The sequence below is a fragment of the Zosterops lateralis genome (genome assembly GCF_965231275.1).
Source record: "Zosterops lateralis genome assembly, chromosome: 12".
NCBI lineage: Eukaryota > Metazoa > Chordata > Aves > Passeriformes > Zosteropidae > Zosterops > Zosterops lateralis.
In genome coordinates, this window is record NC_139772.1 from 3,349,399 (window position 1) to 3,374,483 (window position 25,085).

Here is a 25,085-nt window from a genome sequence, read left to right on the forward strand (position 1 = left end):
AAGAAAAGCATGGTGGCAGGAGGAAAACACCCCCTCCTCCAGTTCAGCCAGTATGATCAGCTCTTCTCCCACCAGCCCTCAAATCCAGGGCCCCCAGCACCTCTGTCAAGCTGCCCCTCCTTAGGGCAGAGGGTTTAAACCAAACAGATTTGTGTTACCTTGGGCAGTGGCTCGCTGGCTTTTTGAAGCGGCACAGTTCAGCTACTGTGGTGTAACAGTCCAGAGTCTGTGCTGCCAAGATAAACGTGGAAAGGCAAATGATTAGACCCAAAAGCTCAGGCTTGCTGCAGAAAACACAAGTCAGAGCCACACAATGCATTTGGTGAGGTCCTTGTCCAACTGAGAGCACCAGGATCCCAGGACGGGGCTGATCAGCAGGAATCCTGCAGCCACTCTACAACGTGGCCTTAAAAAGGTCACAGCTTTCAAAAGAGACAAGCAGCTGATCCACAGCTTGTGGGTTTGTTACAGCTCCAGATATAGAGCCCAAATATCCTGACACTACAGTTCTCCCTGAAAGGGGCTCAGGTGGATCTCATCAAAAGGATGAGTCTGCACTGGAGGAAGTTTTCAAAGATATTCAGAAAGTGGGAATTGTTTAAAGAGTAGAGCAGGCTTTATTTATATGCCCATCAGAAATGTGATGACTCACTGTTAAAAATTAATTTCACATGTATTGTGGTTTTCATTACATTACTGCACTAGGACATTAACCTTTTTTTTCAGTTTTTGTAATGCTGACAATTCACTGAGGCTTTTAAAGATGGGCAGTTCAACTTTCATGCCTTTACTATCAGCAGCTGAAGCCTGGACCCCACCATGATCCATCAGCAGGAGATGCTGCTGGAATTGGTCCATTATCACCTATTTCTTTCCCTTTCTTTTAGATGCCCCCAGGAAAATGAGGTGGGTGGTGGTGGAATTGCCCAAGGTGGGTGGACAATCACCCCAAGGTTCTAGATCACCCTGGACCACCATTCCAGGGTTGGGTTGTGGCACAGAACCATTTGACACAATCACTGAAAACTTAAAAGAGCCCTGGAAGGAATGATGTTTTCAAGTACCCCATAAAACTCCAGCAACAATATTTTCTCCCCACAACTTTTAAAACTTACTTGTGACTTTGGAAACCATGAATGCATTTGAAGGTTTGCTTTTCCTGTAAAACAAGTAAACAAACAAACAAAAAATTATTAAAAAAATAAACAGAGTAGAATTACTTGGATCACTGTGTCTACACTAGAGCAACAAAGATGACTGAACATTTGGTTGCATTTAAAGCAAATATCACCAATTTTTGGGTGCAGGCAGTACCTGAATGACTCCACACCGTTCCTGGTGGATTTCACAAAAGCAGGTGTCCTCCCTTTCCTGGTGATGTCCACCAGCCCTCCTTTGTTGTCCAGGATCCCATAATGGATTGCAGCACGGCAAATGCTGGAGGACTGACAGGAGATAAATAAACAGGAGTGTGAAATAAATCAAATAAAATCTCATTCACAAAGCAACGCTGCCCCAACTGCTACGTGAAAAACGGAGGAGAAATGAAACCACCACCAAAGCACCAAAGTGGAAAACAAGCTGAGCACATTCCTTTGGAATCTGGTTGTTAAATCCTACTCTCCCAACACTGCCTGATTCTTTTATTACTATTATTTTAAGCACTGCAAGCTTTTTTGAATAGCAAGCTTTTTTTTTTTTTTTTTTTTTTTTTTTTTTTTTTTTTTAAATAACAAAACCATACATTTAAATACAATTTAGAGGAAAGGCAGCGTTGGAAGTGAACGACCAGCCTGAAATATTTCCAGTCCTCGACAAAATATTCAAACCCAAAATATTTCTGCTGACGCCACTTGGAGGGGTTGGGTGTCTGCAATCACAGAAGTTGCAGGGCAAAGACACACCAGGGGTGATGCAGTCACGCACCAACAGTTGGAATAGGGAAAAAAACCCTGATTTTACCCCAAAAAAACCCCTCTTTCATCTTCACCCCAAAAGTAGTTTTGATGGGAAAATGGTGCAATGCTCTATTTATAAGTTACCTTATTAAAGATCAAGCAAATCAGCTCAAAATATTATTTAGTTACAAAACTTAACAGTGTTTTTAATATAAAGTTTGTGCTCAGATGACAGCTGCCCACACGAACAAAGAGATCCTTGTAGGAACTGCCTATTGATCCTCATCCCTCCCTTTCCATGGGTGTCCACATTAAGGACAATTCCTGACAAAATCCCGTCTAGAACCACTTTGCCTTCCCAGAGTCTGTCCCTTTTTTCAACACCAAGATGAGGGAAAATACAGATAATCTTTATTAGCACCATTTCACAGCACCCACGACCGGAGGATACAAAAAAGCCAAATTACACCAGGATGGCATTTCCCATTTCTGTCATTACCACTGGCTCCCACAACATTACATCCAGCAGCTATTAAAAGGTACTTACACTTTCGTAATAAAATGTTCCAAAGATCTTTCCCTTACTGTACAGGCAGCCAGCTGGGCACAAATACCTAGTGAAGACATATATCTATGAGGGTGGCGGAAAAACAATTCAAGAAAAACAAGAGTTTGACTCTATTTCGTTTAACAGTCATTCCATTCATTTCACGTAGCTCTGCCGTTTTTAAAAACAGGATTGCAAAATAGCTACTTTTTTTTAAAAAACAGTCGCTCCACCCTCCTCGAGAGCCCGACCAATATTTAGGTTCTGTGGATTTGGTTTTTCTCCAAGTGATAAACTGTCCTGTTCTCTGCAGAAACCTTAACCAGAAGTTCTTGACTGGCTGGGAGGGGATGAGCCATGAATTATTGGTCTGGCTGGGCCAGCAGTGGAATGCATGAAAAAGGCTCGAAAAATGACTCTGCCTGAATTTATTAAATTATTTTTGGACACCTGAAACTGTGGGTCATCACGGCTGGATGAAATCAACCAACTCAACTTATTGCCAGGCTTGAATTAAGAGAAATTTAGGGGATTTTTTGTTGGGTTTTGGGGGGTTTTCCTAAAGAGATCTACCTGGAGAGTCACAAAAAATACATAGTGCAACCTATCCTATAAACCTATTCTATGTAGCCATATAAATAATATTTAGTAATAAAAAGTAAATATTTATTAATTTTTAATTAAAAATATTTAGTAATAAAAAGCAAACATTTATTTACTTTTTTCCCCTCAGCACTCCAAGAAGTATCAACAAAACTCTACCTGTTGCACGTTGAGCCTCTGCACTTGTCTCTCATCTTGGTTTCACAGGTAATGACTTGTGCTGGGGAGGAAAAAAAAAATCCAATAAATACATTTTTTTAAAAAAAGGAAATTGCTCAGCTTGCTCCCGAGCTACAGAAATGAGCAGCCTCCACATATCTTTCCTGGAGGTCTTTGGTGCAGCAAGATAAAGATCTGATTTTATCCAGCCTGGGGCTCCGGGTGCCTCTTTAGCCCTTCACCTGAGACAGGTGTCTTTGCAATATTAGCAAGGAAGATGCAGCTGACAGCTGAAAGGCTTTGATTTACAGCCCCAGGTCTGCAGTCAGAGCTCTCATCCCCCTTTTAATTACAGACTCTCCAGATGCTGGCAGATAAACTTGAAAAGGACCCGCTGGCTTGCCCCACCTTGTTTTCTCAATCAGTGTCTTTTAATTAACAGCGGTTGGAAAACAACTCAGGAAGCACCAGCAGCTCCATTAATAACTTCAGGAATATTCCCAAGCAAGAAATAAAGAGGAAACAAGCTACAAACCCCAGAAAAGTTGTGAAGAAGGGGAAGTGCTGAGTGCAGACTTTTTTAAAGGAGAAATAAAACCAGTATTTCCTAAGTTTATCACTGATTGAGAGGTTTTTTGGTGCACTGATGTTTTATTGAGATAAGGAGGGCATGGACTGCTGGAGTCAGTCAGAGGATGTCACAGAGATGCTCTGAGAGATGGAGCCAGGCTGGGAGAGCTGGGGGTGCTCACCTGGAGAGGAGAAGCTCCAGGGAGAGCTCAGAGCATCCTCAGGGCCTAAAGGGGCTCCAGGAGAGCTGGAGAGGGACTGGGGACAAGGGATGGAGGGACAGGACACAGGGAATGGCTTCCCACTGCCAGAGGGCAGGGCTGGATGGGATATTGGGAAGGAATTGTTCCTTGGGAGGGTTCCCAGAGAAGCTGTGGCTGCCCCTGGATCCCTGAAAGCATCCAAGGCCAGGCTGGACAGATCTTGGAGCAGCCTGGGACAGTGGAAGGTGTCCCTGCCCATGGCAGGGAGGGGCACTGGATGTGCTTTAATGTCCCTTCCAAGCCAAACCATTCTAAAGTTCTATTAAATGACTGAAACAAACACGTAACTTTGACAGATCAATCTGCAGAAGATACAAGCTGTTTTTAAAAGCTTTGCTCATCACTTCTAGCAGCTTTCTGCACAATTAGCAGTGAATTTTCACACACATCACCTCTTCCTCCACCCAAACATCCTCCCAGCTCCTTTATCCCCGAGCCTCCTCTCCTCACTTCCCACAGAGGGCTTTCAAAGCTCATAGGAGCTGAAAAGAAAGGAGGGCTGTGTCTTACTCATGTAGGATTCTGGGGTGATTTTCTTGGGCTTGGTGGTTTTTGGGCTGGGTTTGTTTTCTGGCAGGTGGAACTGCACCGGCTTCTGCTCCGCCACCTGCGGGATCTCCACCTCGTTGGTCTCCTCTGTCTCAGCAATGATGGGATCCTCATAACGGTGGTCTGGGTAAAAAAAGGGGGATTCAAAATAATTACTCACATTGGTGGGCAGGTCAGAGAGTGTTGTGTTTTGTGGGGGTGATTTTGTTGGACAAGGATCTGCTTTTAAGTGGTTGGGACATCAAAAATATCTATTGGATGAAGGACAGGGATATTGCCAGGACACTCCTGTCCTGCTCTCTGCACATGAGGAGCATTTACAGCATCTCACAAAAGAGATTTGAAGGGATTCCAAACTAATTAGTGAAAAAAAAAAAAAAAAAAAAAAAAAAAAAAAAAAAAAAAAAAAAGCTGTTTTTGCTTCCTCTGTTTCCAACTGAGCTCTTCCCTCTGGAGGAAAACACAAATTTGCTGAAGGGCTCATACTCCACCGGGCATCCCCTTCCTTCTCCCTGCTGCAGCCCACCTGCACCCCGGGGTCCTCCTTCAAACCCCACAAGATAAAAAATGAGAAATGCATTGTGGCAGCAAAATAAGCCTCTGCTTTGGGCAAGTCTCCAGGGAATCTCCCTGTTTCAAAGAGCCCAGTTTTGTTTTCTCTGGGAAATGAAACACTTGGGAGGAGAGAAATGACCCCAGGAGATCCATTGCTGCACTGGGGGGCTCACCCTAATAATAATATATTTTACTCTATTGACCTCCTTTCCAAAAATACTTCACAGGTCAGGAAAAACCCTTCAGGATCCCCCTCCTCTCCTCCAAGAGACACAAATCTCTATGTTAATTTTGCATCCCTGAGAACCAAGGTGGGGAGGGAGGGAAAGGCTCCATCCATGGCCCTTGGAGGAGCAGGGCAGGCAGCCAAGCTCTGCCCACCCACAATGTCTCTGCTGAGCCCTGGAGAGCATTCCCTCCTCCATCAAACCCTGCTGGGATGGGATGGCTCCTGCCTGCAGCCTCAACACCCCCTGACAAACCCAGGAAAGCTCAAAGCAGCTTCTCTCCATCCAAGCTCCCTGTTTCCACCAGGAAAATGTGCTGAATCCCAGCTCCAGGTTTTCAGCAGCTCAGGGATTCTTGCTTTCAGTGGCTGGTGATTTCCCACCTGTCCCAACATCACAATATTGAGGGTGGCTGATTAAAAGGGGTGTGAAGCAGTGGCTGGTTCTAATTAGAAGCTTCCACAGGTTTTCTCCAGCCTTGTCCCCCACCCAGGGGTGCCCCAGCAGTACCTTTGTAGCAGAGGTTGTTCTGGCAGCTCCCCCCGTAGCTGGGTGGGCACTCGGAGCAGGGACGGCCGGTCTTGTACGGAGCTTCTCCAATCCAGTTCCCCCTGGAAGCACAGCAGGAATGAGCACCCACCAGGCAACCAAAACACCTTTCCAAGCCTCCAAAACCAGGAACATCATCCTGGCCTAAGGCAACTAAACAACCAGTCTTGTAGGAAAGATGCTACTCCTTTTTCCATCTCTAAAATGACTTTTTTTAGGAGTTTACTTAAACCTTGTATCATGTCACATTTATATTACATTCCAATATAAACACCAGGATTGTGTGTAAACAGGGGTAAATCAATGGATTACTGCATTTTGCTGAAGGAAGTCCCCAGAAACAACAGCCCATTTTGGCATTCTGTCCTGCAAGTTTTAGGGGATGAGGAGGTTGAAGGAGCTGGAGTTAAGCTGTGGCCATAAACTCCTGGTTATGCTCTTTCAGCTGTCTCCACCTATAAGGCCACATGAGGACAATGTGCACCGATGCCAGAGAGAAAAGATTAAGCAGAAGCTGCAGAAATAGAGCATTTTTCCATCCAGCAGCTCTGAATGGATGACGTGTAAATGGCCCAGCCTGCAGTGGGGGCTCTGTGGGAGATGCTGTTACCCCTCAGGAGGAGCAGGTTGTTAAATCCCACCAAACCAACACCAAAATGTGCTCATCTGACATGGGGAGAGGGGCTTAGAGAACCCACCCAGACAGCTCTGCCTGGGACATGACAGCTGCAGCCCCACACTCCTTTTTCCTGTGTATTATTCTGCACTAAAGTCCCCTGAAGTCGGATGCTCCCCAGGCCACTCCTTTTGCACGGAGCAATTTCCTTATTTCATTTTGTTTTGAAGTTTTAAACTGCCAAGGGCTCGGAGTGGGAATGTTTCTCCTATTAGCCATTAAACCAGAAAGTATTAACTCCCATTGCCAGGTAGTAAACTTCTCCTGGATGTAGTAGGCAAGAAATATGATTTTCATTTTGAAATTTAATCAAACCGTCGAGCTAGCGAGATCTTGACTGCTGCAGTTATTTCAGGGGTTTTTTGGCATTAACCACCACCCCATCCCTTCCCACCCTGTGACAGCAGAGAGCAAGCCTTGCTCAGCAGCACACGCCAGCTCCATCCTGGCCATCTCCTCATCTCCTGCTCCTCCTTTCCCTTCCCGTGGCAGGAACATCAAAGCTCCAGCCTGGCCCCAGCCTCTCATTCAGTTTTCCAGTAGTTTTGAACCATCCCTTTGCTGCTGCCTAAAGAAAAAATTTAAAGCCACAACCACCAGTCTAGACTGCCTGAAATCTCTTCCCCAGATCCTGAGCTTGTGAAGAGAGCTGCCAGTTTTGGGGGAGAGCTGGAGAGAGCCCAGCTGCTCTGCCTTACTTGGGGGAGTAGTTGCAGACCAGGTAGACAGCGTTCTCCCAGATCTCTCCCCACACATTCATCTGCTTGCAGACATGCACAGCACAGCCAATCCTGTTGGTCGTGGCCCAGACTATCTGTAAGAGAGATGCAATTATTGAAAATAAGCAAAATACCCCAATCTAGACACAGGGGGGATGTGGGGAGTGTGGGTACAGACCCCTTGGAGTCCTTTACCTGGGTGTAATGTGTGCACATGGCACCTGTGCACCTGTCTGGGCACCACGGGTTGCACTCATGAGGATATGGGAATGTGTAATCCTTCACTTCATCGTACCAGGACTGCACGTGGAACGCTGGAGATCGATACCTGAGGGGGGGAAAAAAGGCAGTTGGAGTCAGGATGTTCTGGTAGAAGGTCTCAAATTAAAAAAAAAAAAAAAAAAAAAAAAAAAAGTTTTTTAAAATGAAGAGTTTGGTGGGATATTGGGAAGGAATTGCTCCCTGTGAGAGTGGAGAGGCCCTGGCACAGGATGCCCAGAGAAGCTGTGGCTGCCCCCGGATCCCTGGCAGTGTCCAAGGCCAGGTTGGATGGAGCTTGGAGCAGCCTGGCACAGTGGAAGGTGTCTCTGCCCATGGCAGGGTAGTTGGAACTGGAAGATCTTTGAGGTCCCTTCCAACCCAAACTGTTGTGTGTTTCTATGATTTTTTTTCCTCAGATTCACAGCCTGACCTGACTCTGTATGATTTATGGGTTTGACATGATCCTCAAGTGCTGCTGACCTGAAATGCCCTCTCACTTTTCCACTCAACTACAAAATAACTTCTAGTTTGGCGGAAGGTCGTGTTTTCAAAGTAAACAGAAGTTGGGCTTTGCCAAACATCTTAAACCAGAAGCCATCATGTACCTATTTTACCATGGGGTGATTTGCTCAATCTGGAAGTGAACTCACAGCCAATACTGTCAGACCTTTGAAAGTGAGTGGGCTTTTCCTCACACACATCCCACCAGGAGTTGGTGTGGAGTAGTTGGTGCACTGCACACCTCTCCTACCCTTTTTTGGCAGGAATTTTCCCCTTTACCAAGTCCTCTTTACCCTGTGTGTAATCTCTGCCTCAGATACCACGGTCTGAGGCAGTGCTGATGGTGTTTGGGGAGCAAAAAATGGTGTCAAAACTCCCTGTAGAAACCCATACACATTTTAAACATTGTGTACACAGTGAGCAAACAGAGTGATCTGCAAACTGCACCAAACCCACTGCTCTTTGATGGCTTTCAACAGCTCACAGGGAGCAAGCTGCCAGCAATCCAAATGATATCATTACCAACTGGAGCTTATCCCTCCAGCCAACTTTTCATTAAAAATCGTTCATTAGGAGTATTTTAAAAACATCCATCTCATGATGTCATGAGGCGAATTCTTTCCGAATCCTATTTGACGGGAGAGGAAATGGAGGCAATCAAGTCATGGCCCGTTCCTGAAAAAGCTGAGATAGATCTGATTTTTCTTTCCTCTCAGGGACCTCAAAGGGAGCAAGATTGGATCTTCCTCCATCAGGAGCCCATGGCCATCCTGAGCACTGGTAGGAGAGCCAAGAACAGCACAGTGTTTTGACTTTGTTTCCAATGAATTAACCACTCTACTTTCCAAATATTAAAAAGGGCCAAATTTTTACATCAGGCTAATTTCACACCAGCAAATTTTTGCTTGCTTTCCACCACGTTCCACCTGATTTACAGCAAAGATAACTCGACTTCCACCCAGGAAATGAGGGGGAAAACACTCAGGGCTCCTGAGCAAGTATAAAATGCTTGCTGTGCAAAGCAGGTTTAACCTATAACAAGCTTAAAAACATGGGCTTAACAATAAACAAATTTCACCTTGAGATGGAGAGGAAAATCCTTTTGGAAGCCTTCATGTCAGCTTTCCTAACTGAGTTAATGACTCTAGTTTAACAACTTGTCCCAGGAATTGAAAAAAAAAAAAAAAAAAAAAGACAACCCTGCAAAGTGTTTTCAGTAAAGAAAAATCAGGAGCCAGATAAATATTTATGGAAAACACAGCGAGAGATAATTAAACTCTGAACTGAATCCAGACAAATTCTGAGCTGAATGCAGACATTGCTCCTGAGAAACTTCAGCTTTCAGCTGCATGATGCCAGAACCTTCCCTGAAACAGCAGATTTAGGAGCAAGGGTTCATGTTTCTGTACCTGCTCTCCTCAAGGAGGAGGAATGACTTTAAGTGTGATACTTTAAGAGGTGCTGCCCCGAGATCCAGATGGATGGAGGAGCCCAAATCAGAGCTGGTTTCCTGGGAAGTCTCAGTGGAAGGTGTCTGCAGGTATTAACCACAATAACCATCCCACTGAAACCATCACAATTAACGACCCCCAGCTCTTCTCCCACCTCCACAGTGCTCCACCAAGCATCAGAGCAAACCTTTCCAGCTGTCTCTGAACCCCATAAACCACCCTTTGCAATGACCCTGCAGCCCCCCAAGCCTTACCTGCCCCAGTGCACTGCCAGGTTCTGCCCAATGGACCTGATGAGGTCGCTGGGGCCGTGGTCCCAGATGCACTGCTGAGCCCAGGCGTGTGCTGACCGCTCCAGCTCCTCATCCCAGGTCTTCAGGGCGTGGGCAGAGAGAAGAGAACAGGTCAGTTTTTCATCTCAAACTTGTCAAGAGATTAAACAAACAGCAGGCAGTGGAGAAACACTAAGGTACAGATCACCCCACTATGTCTGGCCTGTCCTGGTGAAGTCACCACATTTCTGTGCTAAAATCACATTTCTCAGTGTGTTCCCCTGCCATGAAAGTCCAGGGCACTAAAGGGTCCATGATTTCCCCCAGCTGATGCCATGCTTCTGAGGAAGTGCTTCACTCAGGTCATCAGAAAACACACAAACCCACGTGGGGAGACCTTAAGAACACATCCAGACCATCCCACCCTAAACCACAAGATATTCTTGGCAGTTGTTTTTCTAACATATTTTTAAAAATTAAAAATCAAAATTCGAGGTTGGAGATCCCATGATGTCCAGCATGACACATATTTCTGGGTCCTGCCAGAGTTCTGACATGCACTCAGTGCTTTGATGTGTCTCAGTGTGATTTTTTTCATCCACTGTCCTTTCTGTTGGGATATCTCCAGGCTTTCCCACCAAAGGAAAGTGGAGAGCTCCACAATCTCCACCACCACACAGCTGGAGACCTTTGATCCAACCTCTGAATCAAGGAGTGTGGGCCTGAGTCTCCCAGCCTCAAATCCTCTCCTCCTTCCAGAATAAATGAGAGTCCACCAGTGGATCCAGTCAAATACCTCAGAGGTGGCAAAGTCCCAGGGTTTTTAAGCTTTTTCCACTCTCAGTGAAAGAGGCATCACGTTAGAAGTGACAAATCCCATTTCTGTTCCCACTGAGGGCAGGATGCTGGGGTGAGATCACTCCTCATCGAATATCACACCGTGGCGAGCCAGGGGAGAGCTCCAGCATGACACAAAAGCAAACAGGAAAGCAGCTCTGCTGGCTCTGCTGCCCAGGAGAGGATTTGTTCTAAAGGCCAGACTTGCTGGGCCCAGCAGCCAGTGCCCTGAATTCATTGTGTAATTACTGACAGCTGCTCTATTCAGAGCAGCCCTCGGAGGATAATTCGTTGGGATTAAAACATTACCACACATTCCTACAAAATAAAACCAAAGAGAAGAGAGGTCTTGTAATGTGCATCCAGCCTATCCACGTGCCAGCACGAGCCTGTCCTCTTTGGACATTTACCATCACAACCAGCTGCTCTTCCCAAGTCCTGTCTCCTCCAGAAGAAAAGCAACCTCTGATCTCTGACATTTCAAAGGACCTGTCAGAGCCTGGAGGGCTGCAGGGCATCCAGACTCTCAAACACACTTAGAAACCATCAAGTGTTCATTGTGAGCATAGCTGGACACAGTTATAGCTGGCATGGGGGAAGGACTGTGCATCCCTGGATAGGACAACAGGAAAATGCAGTGTCTCCTGGAACTTGGTGTTGTCTCCACTATCCCTCTCAGTGAGGCAAACATGACCTCATCTCACTGAGCTCACAGCCCAGGACTCCCAGAACGGCTTATCACGGAGCTCTCTCAGCAACCCAGATTCCAGCAGCATCCCAGAGCTGCCCCAGCTCGCCAGCTCAGCTTTGGACTGAGCAGTGACCAAGCAAATAAATGCAATTTGTCAGTCTGCAAAACCCCGTGTGGACACAGCTCCGACACAGGCAACAAAACCATCCTCCTTCTCAGCCCTCCAGCTCCTTGAAAGGGATGGGATCAGACCCACCACACATCCCCAACCCTCTGCTCAGGCTGTGCCCAGACACAGCTTTTTGTGGTTTCCCACTCTGTGGGCTCGGCAGTGCCCGGCCACAGCTGCCCTCCCATCCAGCACCAAAGCCACAGAAACTCTCCCAAGATGTTCTGCACTCTGAGCTCCTCAGACTTTTCTACCCAGCTTTATTCCCTGCAGCCCTGGAGGCGGAGATGTTCCAGATCTCCTAATTTAATGCAAAGATGTCCCGAGCAATAGGTTATTAAATAGAAATTAAAGTGAGCATAGTCTCCCTCTGATGCCTGCGGATAAAATGAATGAACTGGGACAAAAGACACTTAACAGGTAATTGGGAAGGAGCTCCATCTCTGCACGGCTTTTTGCTGCAGGAGGAGAGAAGCTCCTTTCTGCAGGAATCAGATTACAAAGCCACCCCATCTAAATTAGAGCAGTCATTTGCCTCTTGCTTCTCAGACACGAATGCGGTCAGGGGGCTGGAATTATTTCAGAGCAATAAACAGAGAAAAAAGAGACTTCAGACTTTCCCAGCTATACTTGCAAGAATTCTTTATGCCAATATTCAAAGCAGTATCTAGGAAGATGAGTGAAGCCAGAGAGGCAACGAGCCTGTGCTCAGCTTCCTTCAGAAGCAGAGGTTGAAAATTTTTTGGGTGTGTGTGATTCCAAGTGATTTAGCACATGGACTTCTCTTCTTTTTACTCCTGCGAATTTCTAATGGCCTTTCAAAGTGGAGTGGACAGTGTATATGTAAAATATCTGCATGGCATGCACACATCATACCACAACTTGCAGGCCCAGGTTTAATAATCCATCCCACAAGGAGCCTGCAAACCCAAAGCCAGACACCTGAATTGCAGTGATCAGGTTACTGGCTCGTTTTCCTCCCCAGCTCAGACTTCCTGCAATACTGGCAGCTCCCTTTTAAAAGTGGCATCAAACTACCAGGCCTGACATGTCCTGGCAGAGGTGTGGAGGCTCTTTTTGCAAACCCCCACAGAAACACTATCCCATCCTGACAGGGAAAGCCACCACTCTGCAGTTGAGAGGAAGGATGCATACCTTATACATGAAAACAAACTATTTTCCTTCCAGCAATCTGCACGGAGAACAGTTTTGCTTTATCCAGCTGTCTCTGAGGCCGCCGCAAGAGGAAAGATTTCTGCCTTTCATCACTGCTGAAAGCATCTGACTAAGCCATCCTAAAAGGTCACCGTGCCTTAGGATCTATTATGTCCTTTTTCCTCTCAGTCCGTTATGTCCTTTTCACTCTGGGACTGTTAACAAGGAGTTTGTTTTGGCCTTGGCACTCGTCCTTCTCTGTTAAACAGTCCAAGTGCACTCTGGAAGTGCCGATCTTGCAGCTGGTAGAGGGGTTAAGGTAATTCTGAACTGTGCCCTGTTCACTCCTTTTCCATTAGCATTGAGTACCTGTGCCAGCTTTCAATTAATTACACAGAGCCAGCAGCTAAACCATTTCTTTCTTCACTTTTCAGCCCACTTTGCCTTTATCCCGTATGGATATAACAATTCTTTTGTTCTCCAGGTAAATCATAGGATTCACTGTGTTGCTTTCTTAATGACAATGTCCAACAGCTGAAGTTCATCCAGTAGCAGTTAAATATGTCACTTTACTGGGGTATATTAGGTCCTCTTTCCCTTTCAGACCACTTAAATACACCAGATGTGGAGCTGGGAGAAAGGATTTTCACAAGGGAGTGTTTGGAGGTCGCTGGCCAAGAACTAGCACCACCTACTCATCCACAAATTATCCCAGCACATCTCCAGTGACGCTCCACTATGGGCCCAAAGGGAAAGAGGAAAGTTTATCTCTGGCTCTAAAGACAGACCATCCTCTTAAACGAGTCCAAATGAGAAATGTCCTCTGCAGGACAAAGCATTAAAGAGAAATTCCCGTTCAGCACATACATGGCATTTCCAACTCATACTGGGTAAACACGGGCACATGAAAGGCTGATTATAGCCCTTCCAAGGCAGCACCATCTCATACCCAGCTCCTTTCTCCAGAGCACATAAGGCCCTTTCATTTGCCCTCAATCAGCCATGAAAGCCACTAGAAAAGCTCCCTGAGCAAAGGCAAACACAGGAGCGCAAACAGCGGCCGGGCTGGGGACGCTGGGCTGCCCTGCCAGCCCCAGGGCCAACCAAAACACCCTTGGCTTGCTCATGCTTTGTGTTTACCCTCTGGAAATCCATCAACTTGCCTCTTCTGGCAGCACTTCCCTGCAGGATAACACTGGGAAAGGGATACAATCCTTGGTTCTTAGAAAGGCACAACATTCCTGGCCAAAGCAGGATCGAAACCCAGCTGGTGTGGATGAACCAAGGGACAGCTGTCCTTCCTCACCTCCCTTCTCCTTCCCGACCCCCTGCACTCACAAAAGGCAAGATTTTCCATTTGCAGCCCTCACTTCAGCACAGCTGGCAAATGATTTTATATTACATTTAAGTGCATTTTTTTTAATCCTTTTTAACAGGGTCTTAACAAGTCATCCGTCATTTGATCCGTCAGCAGGAGCACAGGGCTGAAGTCAGACCAGTTTTTGGTCAGAATTATATTTGCACACTGGGAAAAGGCACACAAAAAGTAATTATTTGCCTACATCATTCTGTGGTCCTGTAAAATTTTGATGGCAGAGCAAAAATAGCTCAAATAGGGTCTCTGGCATCAGGTGGAAAAAAAAACATATTCATGTGAATTGTTGATGGCAAAGGGCATATTTCATACTCCTCCAACTTTTAAGTTCTCCCTTTGAAGTGGGACAATCCATTGACCAAACTTTTATTTTGTTTTCCTGAACTACAAAACCCAACAGCACTGACCCATCCGCCCAGGAACTCCCAAAGCCTTTCCAGCTGTTTCCAGTGATGGAAATTCTTTGGAGATGGAGCCACATTCCTCAAGCTCCATTTCCCTGTGGCCCTGTGCAGATTCCCAGGAGCATGGTGGAGGTTTGGCTCACATTGCCAAGCTCGGGTGGGTCAGTGTTTCACTGAGGGCAGGTGCCACCTCCAGCATTGGGTTGGCAACCAAAAAACCACCAGAAGGTGCCCTGAGCAGACTGTGGTGTCCCCACAACAGCCTGAAAGCTTTCACAGAGAGAGCAGGGGTTAAACACTGGGGAAAAATTGCTGCTTTTATGGCTTGAAGGTAATGGAAGAACCTGCTGAGGCAGGCTGGGGAATTGCCATCACTGGAGATGCATCCAGGGCTGGGCCAGACGCTCCTTTATGAATAATGGAACCAGCCCTGAAACTGTGCAGGGGATGGACTCCACGACCCATCAGCAGCCCCTTCCAACCAAAACAGGCCACTGATCTAAAGCATCCTTCACCCTGGAGTGAAAAGCTTCAGGAAACTTCTTGAGCAAAACTTACTTCAGAGGAAATTCACTACACCTCTTGCACCGCAAAGAAAATTCAAATATAGTTAGGAAGAAAGAAAAAAAATAGTAATAAAGCAATGTATCAGGCTCTGGACTCACCATGTATTCCATGTTGGAGGCCACTGGATACACCTGACCTCTCAATTTGTTGTGGAGCATCAGTATCTCCTGTCTGTCTGAGAATAGAATGGCTCTCTTGGACCTGGAGTGAGCTTCCCCATCCTGATATTTACTGAGGATGCTCTCCAGGTGGCTGGAGTTGGGCAAGATAAAGCACTCAGCTGTCCTGGTCAGCAGCAGCACACATCCAAGAGGAATGATCCAAGGCAGGGCAGGGCTCATGCTGCCAGCAGAAGCAGAGATGAAGGTGATGGTGATTTTTTGTGCAGAGACTCCCGTGGCTCAGTGCAGGTCTGGAATTTGGGGAGAAACAGGCGGTCAGAGCAGTGCCACAGGAGCTCTCAGTGCATTTGTCTCCCCAAACAACGAGGCCACACAGCCCAGAGTTGAGCTTGGAAAAGAGTGGTGCTTAAAATTATTGCTCACCCCAAAGACAGGACCAGCACCACAAGAAGTGAGGACTCAGTTTATCACACCTGGGAATTGCACTGATGCTGATTTGGGAGTGAGCACTCCCCAGGCATGCAGCAGGATGCTTTCTGCACCCCTGGCATCCCTGCTGGGGCTGCCGCCCTGCAATGCCCAGCAGCTCTGGGTAACCCCAGATTTGGAGTTATCCCCCCCTAAAAGAGCAGCTGGTAAAGCCGAGAACTCTTTTATATTCTGAATAAAAGGGAAGGTAAACCCCTCAGCGGGCTGGATGGAGAGGTCGGGCAAGAGTTGCTCTTGAGGCTGCAAAAGTTCAAACTTTTCTGCAGCAGCAGGGCAGCTGCCGGGCTCTGTGGACATTTCTCTCCTGGGAAATGTCAGCAGCCCCATCCCCCTGGCGGTGACGCACCGGGGCTCTCGCTGACGCTCCCCGCGGGCGGGAGCGGCGCCAGGGATGTGAGTGATGGAGCAGCAGCAGCAGCCGCCCTCCCCCGGCCAGATTAGGTGTTCCCTGATGCCGTCAGCACCGCGAGAGGGTCTTGTCGCCCCTGCGTTTCTTGAACCTTTGCAGCCTGATTCTCACGCTGCTTGATGTAAATGATATTGTATTCTTAGAATTTATCTGTATGTTTTGCAGAGTTGTTCTCTGAGAGAGAATTTAACTGATGGTCACAGTGACCAATGTGGAGTCAGGAGGTTGTGACCTCCTTGGGCCAATCCTGGCCCTCTGTACAAAATCTATATAAGTTAATTGGAGTCAGATAATAAAGAGCCTTCCATGTCTGACCCTGCTGCTGCTGCTGTCCTCAGTGAGGGTCCACACCCACATCACAACTTGTTACCCCTCTAAGGGCAGGGGTAACAGGGTCTGGCTTTGCTCTTTGAACAGCTTTGTTTAATCCCTGTCCTTTGCTCCTGCTCCACCTGTCATTGCCTCCAATTTGTCCATCTAGGGATCATCGAGAGGCTTGGCTGGTTTTGTTGGGATCAGGAGCTGTTCACAGCTCTCCAGTGGAGCCCCTGGAGCAGGATCAATCCATCTGGGGCAAGAAGCATCTGTACAGACAGTGCAAGCACAGGGATCTCCCCTCCTTAGGGCTGATTTTTGGAAGAAAGCTTCCCCATCCCTGTGTCCAGCACATGGTGGGGATCTGGTTGTGACAGCCCAGCTGAAAGGCACGCTGAGAGCATTCCTCTGCAGCGGCAGGAAACAAACCCCAGATTAGCAGGAATTATTTGAGAAGTTTCATCCAGTGACACAGGATTTGGACACTCCGAGACCAGATGATTTGGAAGCCAACCAGAGCAGGGAAGAGCCATCTAAATCCCAGCTGGAAAAGCTATGCCTGAACACAGAGCCCCAAACCTCTGCTCCCCCAACACACACAGCAGCATCTGAGGACAACAGCACCAAGCACAAGGTGATTTGCACAGGCAGGGACCCCAAAAACACTCTGAGAACACTGAGAACTCCTGAAAACTTGTTGGCCAACTGCACAAAAGACACAGAGCCCCTGTTTGAGGCTTCTTTCTTGGACTGAACGCTGAGGCAGATGAAAACCAGCTGCCCTCAGCCTCTCTCCAGGCAGCGCATTAATCCTTTGCCTGGGTACAACAATGCAGGATCTAATTTGCTCGGTTTAGGTAATAGCTCCTCATCATTTCCTGCTCGGCAGAGCAAGGCGAACACACGAGCCTTGTCCCCAGCTCGGGGCACACCTGGAAAGGCAGGACTCTCAGTGGCACAGGGACAAACCCTCCTTTAACCTCATCCTCTTCTCAGCCCGGCTTGTGGCATCCGCTTCCCCCCCAGGCAGGACTTTCTAACCCGGCTGTAGAAGGGGGTAAGGGGGAGGCAAAAAAGGGAGAGCAGTCGCTTTTGTAGACTGTCTGACCCAAATTCAGGGAACAATTCCTACTTTGAGGCACTTCCCTGAGAGTTTAAAAATAGCCCCAACGCTCCTCACAATGTGGCCATTTAGGCCCGGCAGCTTCTCCCCTGCAGGAACAGCCAGAGCTCAGAGCACCCCTCGTTTGGCCGGGTGCCCTTGGCTGAACAGCAGCCCAAATCCACCACCCATCTAAGGCAAACATTGAACTTTCAGAAAGGGCAGATTGAAAATTAAAAAAAAAAAATATATATATATATAAATAATAAATAAATCAGCTGCAGCATCTGAGAGCCAGAGGAGCTGCCCCGCTTGGGGCTCGGCAGCGAAGCCAAAGCGTCTGGCTGGGCCAGGCAGCCAAAACCTCCCAACAGATGGTGCATTATTCCTCGGGATGTGCTGCCCTGGCTCCCACTCACCAGCAGAAGGACACCAGCACCTCTTTAAAATTAGGTCACTTTGGCTTTAGCTTCAGTTTCACTTGGGGTGTTGCAAGTCCTTTCCTCTGCCTCGGCTCGGGGCATCCCAAGGAAGGATAAAGGGATCAGAGAGGGACAGGGAGCACAGAGTTCCCTGGTGGGATTAATTGGAAGCAGCTGGAAGATGCTCACGTTTCAGAAAGCTCTCACGGATTTCAGATGTCCATCCATCTGCCTCTCAACAGCCCCATGCCCAGGTGCAAAGGAACACTGAGATGTGTGATCCAGCCCCAGTGCCCTGCAGGGCTGGGGCAATGCCTCCTCCAGGGAGGCTGGAATCACATTGCCTTTGAGCTGGGGTTTGACATTATCCACGGGAAATTATCAGCTGACAGTCAGCTGAGGAACCCTCTGCTGCTGATTTCAAGGGTTCAAGAGGAGCACAACCTCCCTTCAAACACATCAGGCCCCGGACACTGGTGCCAGGTGAACATCTGGGAGCCATCAGAAAGCACTGAGTCAGCAGAAAAGGACTCCTGAGTATGCTGGAAAGCCTGTCCAAAGTGGGGAGAAACGGGAGGCCGCCTTCTGGGGTCTGAGGGAGTTAAAGTGCAGCGCTGGACTTCGGGAAAGATTATTTTTAGAAAGCTATTCCCCAGCTAATGGATGGTGTCTGCTTGGGCACTGAAAGCAGGAGAGCTGCTCACAGCTGAAGCCTGGCAGAGACTCTGCTAAAGCCACATGCAGGCTGATCTTGCCTTCGTGTCCCCATGTCACCTTACTCCTTGGGGACATTGAGCTTAGACTGCCTCCCTGGTGAGGCACACGAGTGGGTGCCTGCTCCTGGGCTGTGGGTGACATTTGCAGCTAAAACATCCCAGGGCCCATGGAATCACACATGGCACCAGCTGACACAGGGAAGGAAAATGCAAAGTTAGCTCAGGATGTCAGGAGAGCATTTAAAACAGCAAAGCAGACAGGAGTTAGCCTGGGATCAGCTTCTAGCCTGAGTTAGCCTTGGATCTAGGATGAATTAGCCTGGGATCAGCTTTAGCCTGGGGTTAGCCTGGGATAAACTTTAACCTGTGCCAAGAAATCCACAGGGATAAAGCCACAGCATGATGCACTAAACTCCAGGTCATCTCTCTCTGGGATGCACACAGCCCAAGCTTTGCAGAACTGTGGTGGCTTCCAAAGACAAGCAGGGTGACAAGTTCCTACACATGGGACAACAGTGACACTGTGCTCTGAGCACACCACAGATTCAGCAGCATCTTCAAGGTCCAAAACATGTGGATCTTCCATTTCAGTCCACTCCCACAGAACCCAAGTGGGTGAGTCTTTATGTAAAACCACATGGAAAACCCACTGCTAACAGACACCACATGTGATGATGCTGAGATTCCTTTCCTACAGGACTCCAGAGCAGAGCTGCACAAACTCAGGCAGCCTGGAGCACACCAATGTGCCCACAGGTATCATCAGCTCCTGGGGGCTGCAACAGCATCCCTTGGATATTTTCTGTTTGCACAGAAATCCACTCCTGGGCTTGCAAACTCCTCCCATTCATTCCACATTAATGCCTGTTAATCTTGCATTGAATTCTGCAGAGCGCACACGAGGGAAGCTCAGACAGTATTGTGTTGCTTTATACCTTCCAGGCAACTTTTTGAAGAAGTTATTAAAACTTTGCCTTCTTAAAGAGTTATTTCTTGCACTCCCACCACCCCTAAAAACCACATTTCAGAAGCCAGAACTTTACACTTACCTTGCTGAGTACTTCCAAATCTCCAGGTAACTGCAGCTCCTCCAAGCCTGCTTGTGGAAAAATAAATTAATGTATCTGAAATATTCAAACGAGGAGGAGGGAGGGGAAAAGGATGGAATAAGCCCCAGGAGGTGCGAGATGTGCTCAGCAACTCGGACCAAGTGCAGTCTCACAGAGCTCCCCAGTGGTATTTATGCAGAGGGGAGAACCCTGGATCATCCCCTGTGACAACGGGCGTGGAGCAATAACCAAGAGAGAGGGAGGGGAAAAGAGGGGAGGGAGAAAAGCCACGAGGAGAGAGGAGTGTTGTTGGATCACAGCAGCTCCAGGGCAGTCACTGGGGCTCAGAGGAGCGGGACCATCCTCCCTGAGGCGGGAGGAGGAGAAAGGCAGCCCCTGATCCTATAAAGTGTTGGCTGTGCTGTCCCCAGCAGTCGGCGCCGGGACTCGCAGCAGGAATTCCAGGGGCACGGGGGAATCCTCCCCGCACAGGGGGACCGCGACGCCCCGGTGGGAGAGAGGCTCCGGGGACAAGGGAGAGGGAATTCCAGACAGGGATTTTCTCTGTAAGGGACTAAAGCCGGCTGTGTTCCCCCTGCTGCCGGCTCGGCCATTCCTGCTCCTCGCAGGGAATTGATTTCCCAGCTCCAGCCCCCTCAGTAAACCCCACAACATCCCCTTTTCCCCAGAGCTGCACTTTGGCTGGGAACAGGAGATTAATCGCGCTCTGTAGCCGCTCTCCCAGCGCTGACATTCCCCACTCTCGGGGAATGCAGGAGCTGCAGGGAACAGGGAAGGCAGAAAGTTGGTGAAACAGGCAGGACTCACCTTTCTGCCGATGTCCCAACAGCTGCAGCTTTTGGCATCCACCTCCGTGGTTTTACTCACTGTCAAAGGAAGCGATTGAGCAAAAGACAAGCGAAAAGTTCCTTCCTTCCTTTTTTTTTCTTGCAGTAAACAAACAGGGAAAACCCAAACCGCTATGGTGAGCGGCTCTGAGCTGCTGCAGGGCACCATCAGCATCTGCAGGATTCCAGTGGGATCCTCATCCTGCAGGGGTTCAGCTCATCCCCCGGGATGTCCCCCCTGAGGAGGGACACCAGCCACACCCAGCACAGAGCCAGGGGAGCACCCATCTCCCGGGAGCTGGCACAGCCAAGAAAAGCAGCTGTGATTTTTCCAAATCCACTGGCTTGTCCTTTTTCCAAAGTTCTTAGAGGAAAAAAAAAAAAAAAAAAACAAAAAAAAAAAAAAAAAAAAAAAAAAAAAAAAAAAACAACAAAAAAACAAAAAAACCTTCCATTCTTCTAACCAGTCAATATTTATTCCTTCAGGCAAAACACTGACCACTTTTATTTACTGTTTACCGGAGGGAGTTTATAAGATATTCCCAGAGGTTTGTACAAGCTCAGAGGCGCCCAGAGAGCAGAGGGACATTTATCAAGCTCGTTCAACAGAGCAGCAGCAGAGGAGCAAATATTGGCAGCTGGGAGAGCAGCACTGCTCCGAGGAAAGAAAAGAACCCTCTGAGGTCAGCACCGAGGCTGATCCCACCTCTGACACCATCCTCCTGAGGATTTTTCAAGAAGGAGCAGCCTGTCATCACTGGGGTTGGATCTTGCAGCCCTCCGGCTGCTCTCCCCGCTGCCAACACTCTCCCAGCTGTATTTACAGAGTTTCTATTGACTTCCAAACAAACTGGGTCTGGGAACCAAACAACACGTGGTCCAGCAGTTGGACCTGGCACTTCTGCCCTGCCAGGAGCCATTCAGGGCAGTTTGCTCCCAAAAAAAGCTCAGACTTTGACACCAACACTCAAAGACCACCCAGAACTGGGCTGACAGAAGGTTCTGCATTGCTTTACTGTAAAATCACTCTATCCTCTTTTTATTTTTTTTCCTTGTTCTTATGGTTCTCTCTGGATCAGTGAGTTTTCTGTAGGCTTATTTAATCAGCTAAAAGATGCTGCAGCCCCCTCCAATTCCTAATTTCCCCAAAACAAAGTGAATTTCACCCCAACACAGTGAACCCTCGTGCCCCCACACAGGCTGCCACCCCAAAACCAGGCAGCTCCCCAGCCCTGACTCACAGCCCTCAGAAGGTGCTGCTCACTCCAATTACCATAAAGCTGAATTAACTCATTTTAAATCTCACATACCGACGTACAAATAATTTCCAGACCTCAGAGGAATTTGGTATTTTGTAATCTCCGCAAATATCCCGATGGGAAATGAATCCCTGTAGGATGGTTTGGGCTGTCTGATTGCTCCATCAACCTGGCTGCTTTACAAAGATTTGATTTTTTTTTTTTATTTTTTAATATACACTAACTAGGATGGTTTCACTGTACAAGACACACACAGGGCCTGGTTGTGCTCAGGGATGAGCACAGCCTGGAACAAGAATTTTTACCCTCCTCATTTTGTCTTGAGTCAGCAGCTTGGGGTCATATGTTCCACCAAAGCCAAAACAATCAGAAATTACTTTTAATCATTCCTCGTTATTACTGCCTTGATTATAACGTCTCCATTTCATATGTGGTAAAAGCCACATAAAGCAGGCTGCATATATAAGTATATATTAGCAGAGAGGCTTTTAATGGACTAGCCAATGAAGGGGAAGAGACACAGATTTCCCTGTGCTCTCCTAATTGACCAGGCAGACAGTGAGTCTTGATCTCCACTGGAATTAATGCCCCTTTATTTCCTCCTCAAACACAGCTCGGCAGGAATGGCCCCAAAGCAGGGCAGGGTGAGAGGCACAGAGCTGCAGGGGATTCCCTGCTCTGACTCCTGCTCTGGAGCAGAGGGAGCACAAGGGGATTGAAGAGGGTGAAGAGAACCCAGGGGCAGCAGGGAACCTGCAGGAATTGTCTGTGCTCACCAACAGCGAGAGCACAGGGGGGAGCAGCAGCCCCTGGGCTGCTCCTGATGGGCACAGCCACGTTCAGGTTTGGGGAATCAGCTCCTGTTTGCTGCCTGTTCACATCCCCCTCCTGCCTGGGCTGTCTTTACCTGAGGGAGGAAGAAATCCCTGCCACATCCATCACTCCAGCAGGGTGGAGATGCCCCTCTCCTGACCGTGATGCAATCCAGAGGCTACACCAGCAGATGAATTGACATTCATGTTAATAATGGGATCCAAATCATAGGAGGGAAAAACGGGGATCCAAATCACAGGAGGGAAAGCCAGGCATTGATAGATTCATTCCCAAACACAATTATTACTTGGCACTGTGAGCCTTTATCTGTTCTTGCTGCTCTCCTGTTTTGGGGTAGCCTGGACTGACCATCTCCAGCTTCTCCACCTTCTCATTCTAAAGAGCATTCCTCCAAATGCTTCATCAGCTGATGATGAGCAAGAAAACAACTCCTCATAATTCTGTCCTGTTTCATCAGTGATCAGGAATAAGCTGATGTAAAACAATGAAATAAGGACACAAGGTGCAGCAATTTCAGAAAATTTAGGGGGCACCACTGACTGCACTAAGTACAAGTCAAACGTGAACTGAAATCTACAAAATCCTTCTCTATGAACGTGGTGAGGCACAAGTTTTCCAGAGAAGCTGTGGCTGCCCCATCCCTGGAGGAGTCTAAGGAAAGGTGGACAGGAGCAAACTGGCCTAGTGGAAGGTGTCCCTGCCCATGGCAGGGGGTGGGATGAGTTTTAATGTCCTTTCCAACCCACATCAATCTGGGATCCCATGAAAACCCCTCACCTTGTTCCCACAGCTCCTGATACTCCCTGGTCACATCTGCAGACTGGAACAGTTCAAGACCCTTAACCCAGCATTCATCTTCGGAGGTTTCACCCCGGAGCAGAAGGTGAACTGCTATCACGAGCTCTGCAGCCAGCACATCTGGTTATTTACCAATATATAAATGATTTCCAAAAAAAAACCTTTGGGTCAATAACACAGCTTAAAATAACCCTGCAGTTGCACAAATCTTCCCATGCTGGGAACATCCTCTGAACGTCCAAGGCTTGCTCTTCATTCCTAGTGAAAAGAGTGGATTTAGAGCACATTTACAAAGATAAACCCTCTGCTGACAGCTCAGGATCCATCCTTGGAGCTGGACACCCCAGACCTGGCCCAGGGACATCATCTTCAGAGGATATTGTGGAAAACAGCAGCTTCCTCCTTAAAACACCTTCCCCCAGCCCCAAACACCTCGTGGCTTTCATAATCCTCCTCTCCCAGTCCATCCAATCTTTCCCCTGCACATCTGGCTCATGGCACAAGGTTTTCTCCCCACAGCCCTTTGGACCTTGCACATTCAGTTTCTCATTTTGAAAACTTCAGGTCTTAATGTGCACTTAAAAAAAAAAATAAAATCTCAAAATCTGGTTTTAAGTTCAGTAAACAACCACCGGATTTACGGCGTATCATTGTGGGTGTTGGGGTTTTTCTTTTACATAATCACACGCAGAGCAAATGATCAAAAGCTGCAAACCTCTTGTTTTGCAACAATGGGAGGAGTTAATGCAGAAAATAAAAATTGTGGCTGTGTGTCCACATCACTGTTGCCACATACTTTTATTACTCTTTTAATATGCTGCAGAAGGACTTTAGTGACAAATACGTTTGCAATATCCTCAGTAAAAAATGCAAAAAATTAATTTTTAAGTGATACTGAGACAAATCTAAGTCATACTGAGTGAATTTCAACACTTGATTTTTAAACTGGCAATGACGCATTAAAATAGTAACATATGTAACCTCTATTAAGTAATATAGTAATTACTAATCACTGGCAGTTTTTTTTCTGGACTATTCAGGTTAACCTGCACTATCAGAAATGCATTTTTGCACAATGCACTGGAGATAGAGCTAATAAAATACCCAACACAGGCAGAGGACTAATTAAAAACAGGATTCCTGCTGGACAGAAAACCACTTCAACCAGGTTCCAGAAACTGGATGAATAATAACCAGCACAGAACAGAAAGCTCAAAACCTGGTTTCTTTCTTTTCAGGAACAAGCTCCCAATCCCCCAAGATTTCAGGCTCTCACAAGTGGGGCTCTGGGGCAATTCCCATCACAGGGATGCCCTGGAAACACCAATCCTTCAGCAGCCCCAGCTCCAGGAGCTGAGGTTTTCCCTGCAAACAGCCAAAAAACCAAGTGAGCTTTACACAGAAAATTTTGGAATTGGTGGAATGTCACCAAAATCACGAGCAGTCACCACCTGTAAATCAGAAAACACTAATAAAGCATGAGCAGCAAAAACATAACAATGCATTTGGAGATCAAAAATTATGCCAGAGCATCATTAAACTTTCTCAGCAGAGCAGGAGCACCCCAAAGAGCCATGAGTGCTCCTTCCTACAGCCAGAGCTCTGGGCAGGAAACTCCTTCCCCTGTGGGACAGCACGAGAGGGCAGAAGAGTCAGGACAAGGCAGGGAGCTTCCACCATCCCATGATGAAATAAGGACAGAACACCACTATCAACAAAGAATT

The 25,085-nt window shown here is 47.5% G+C and overlaps 1 protein-coding gene across 1 annotated transcript in view; it reads right to left on the reverse strand.

The window, feature by feature from the left end:
* CRISPLD2 (cysteine rich secretory protein LCCL domain containing 2) overlaps positions 1–19,841 on the reverse strand; it is a 29,996-nt gene extending 10,155 nt beyond the window's left edge. Inside the window, exons 1-12 of the mRNA XM_083869985.1 lie at positions 19,623–19,841; positions 15,097–15,410; positions 9,783–9,901; positions 7,511–7,643; positions 7,295–7,410; positions 5,882–5,982; positions 4,551–4,712; positions 3,208–3,268; positions 2,446–2,512; positions 1,315–1,445; positions 1,116–1,159; positions 159–231 (exon numbers count right to left, since the gene is read on the reverse strand). Coding sequence (XP_083726111.1) covers positions 159–231; positions 1,116–1,159; positions 1,315–1,445; positions 2,446–2,512; positions 3,208–3,268; positions 4,551–4,712; positions 5,882–5,982; positions 7,295–7,410; positions 7,511–7,643; positions 9,783–9,901; positions 15,097–15,339 — 1,250 coding nt within the window. The 5' untranslated portion in view covers positions 15,340–15,410; positions 19,623–19,841. The remainder of the gene's footprint in view (positions 1–158; positions 232–1,115; positions 1,160–1,314; positions 1,446–2,445; positions 2,513–3,207; positions 3,269–4,550; positions 4,713–5,881; positions 5,983–7,294; positions 7,411–7,510; positions 7,644–9,782; positions 9,902–15,096; positions 15,411–19,622) is intronic.
* Between the last annotated feature and the right edge of the window lie 5,244 nt (positions 19,842–25,085).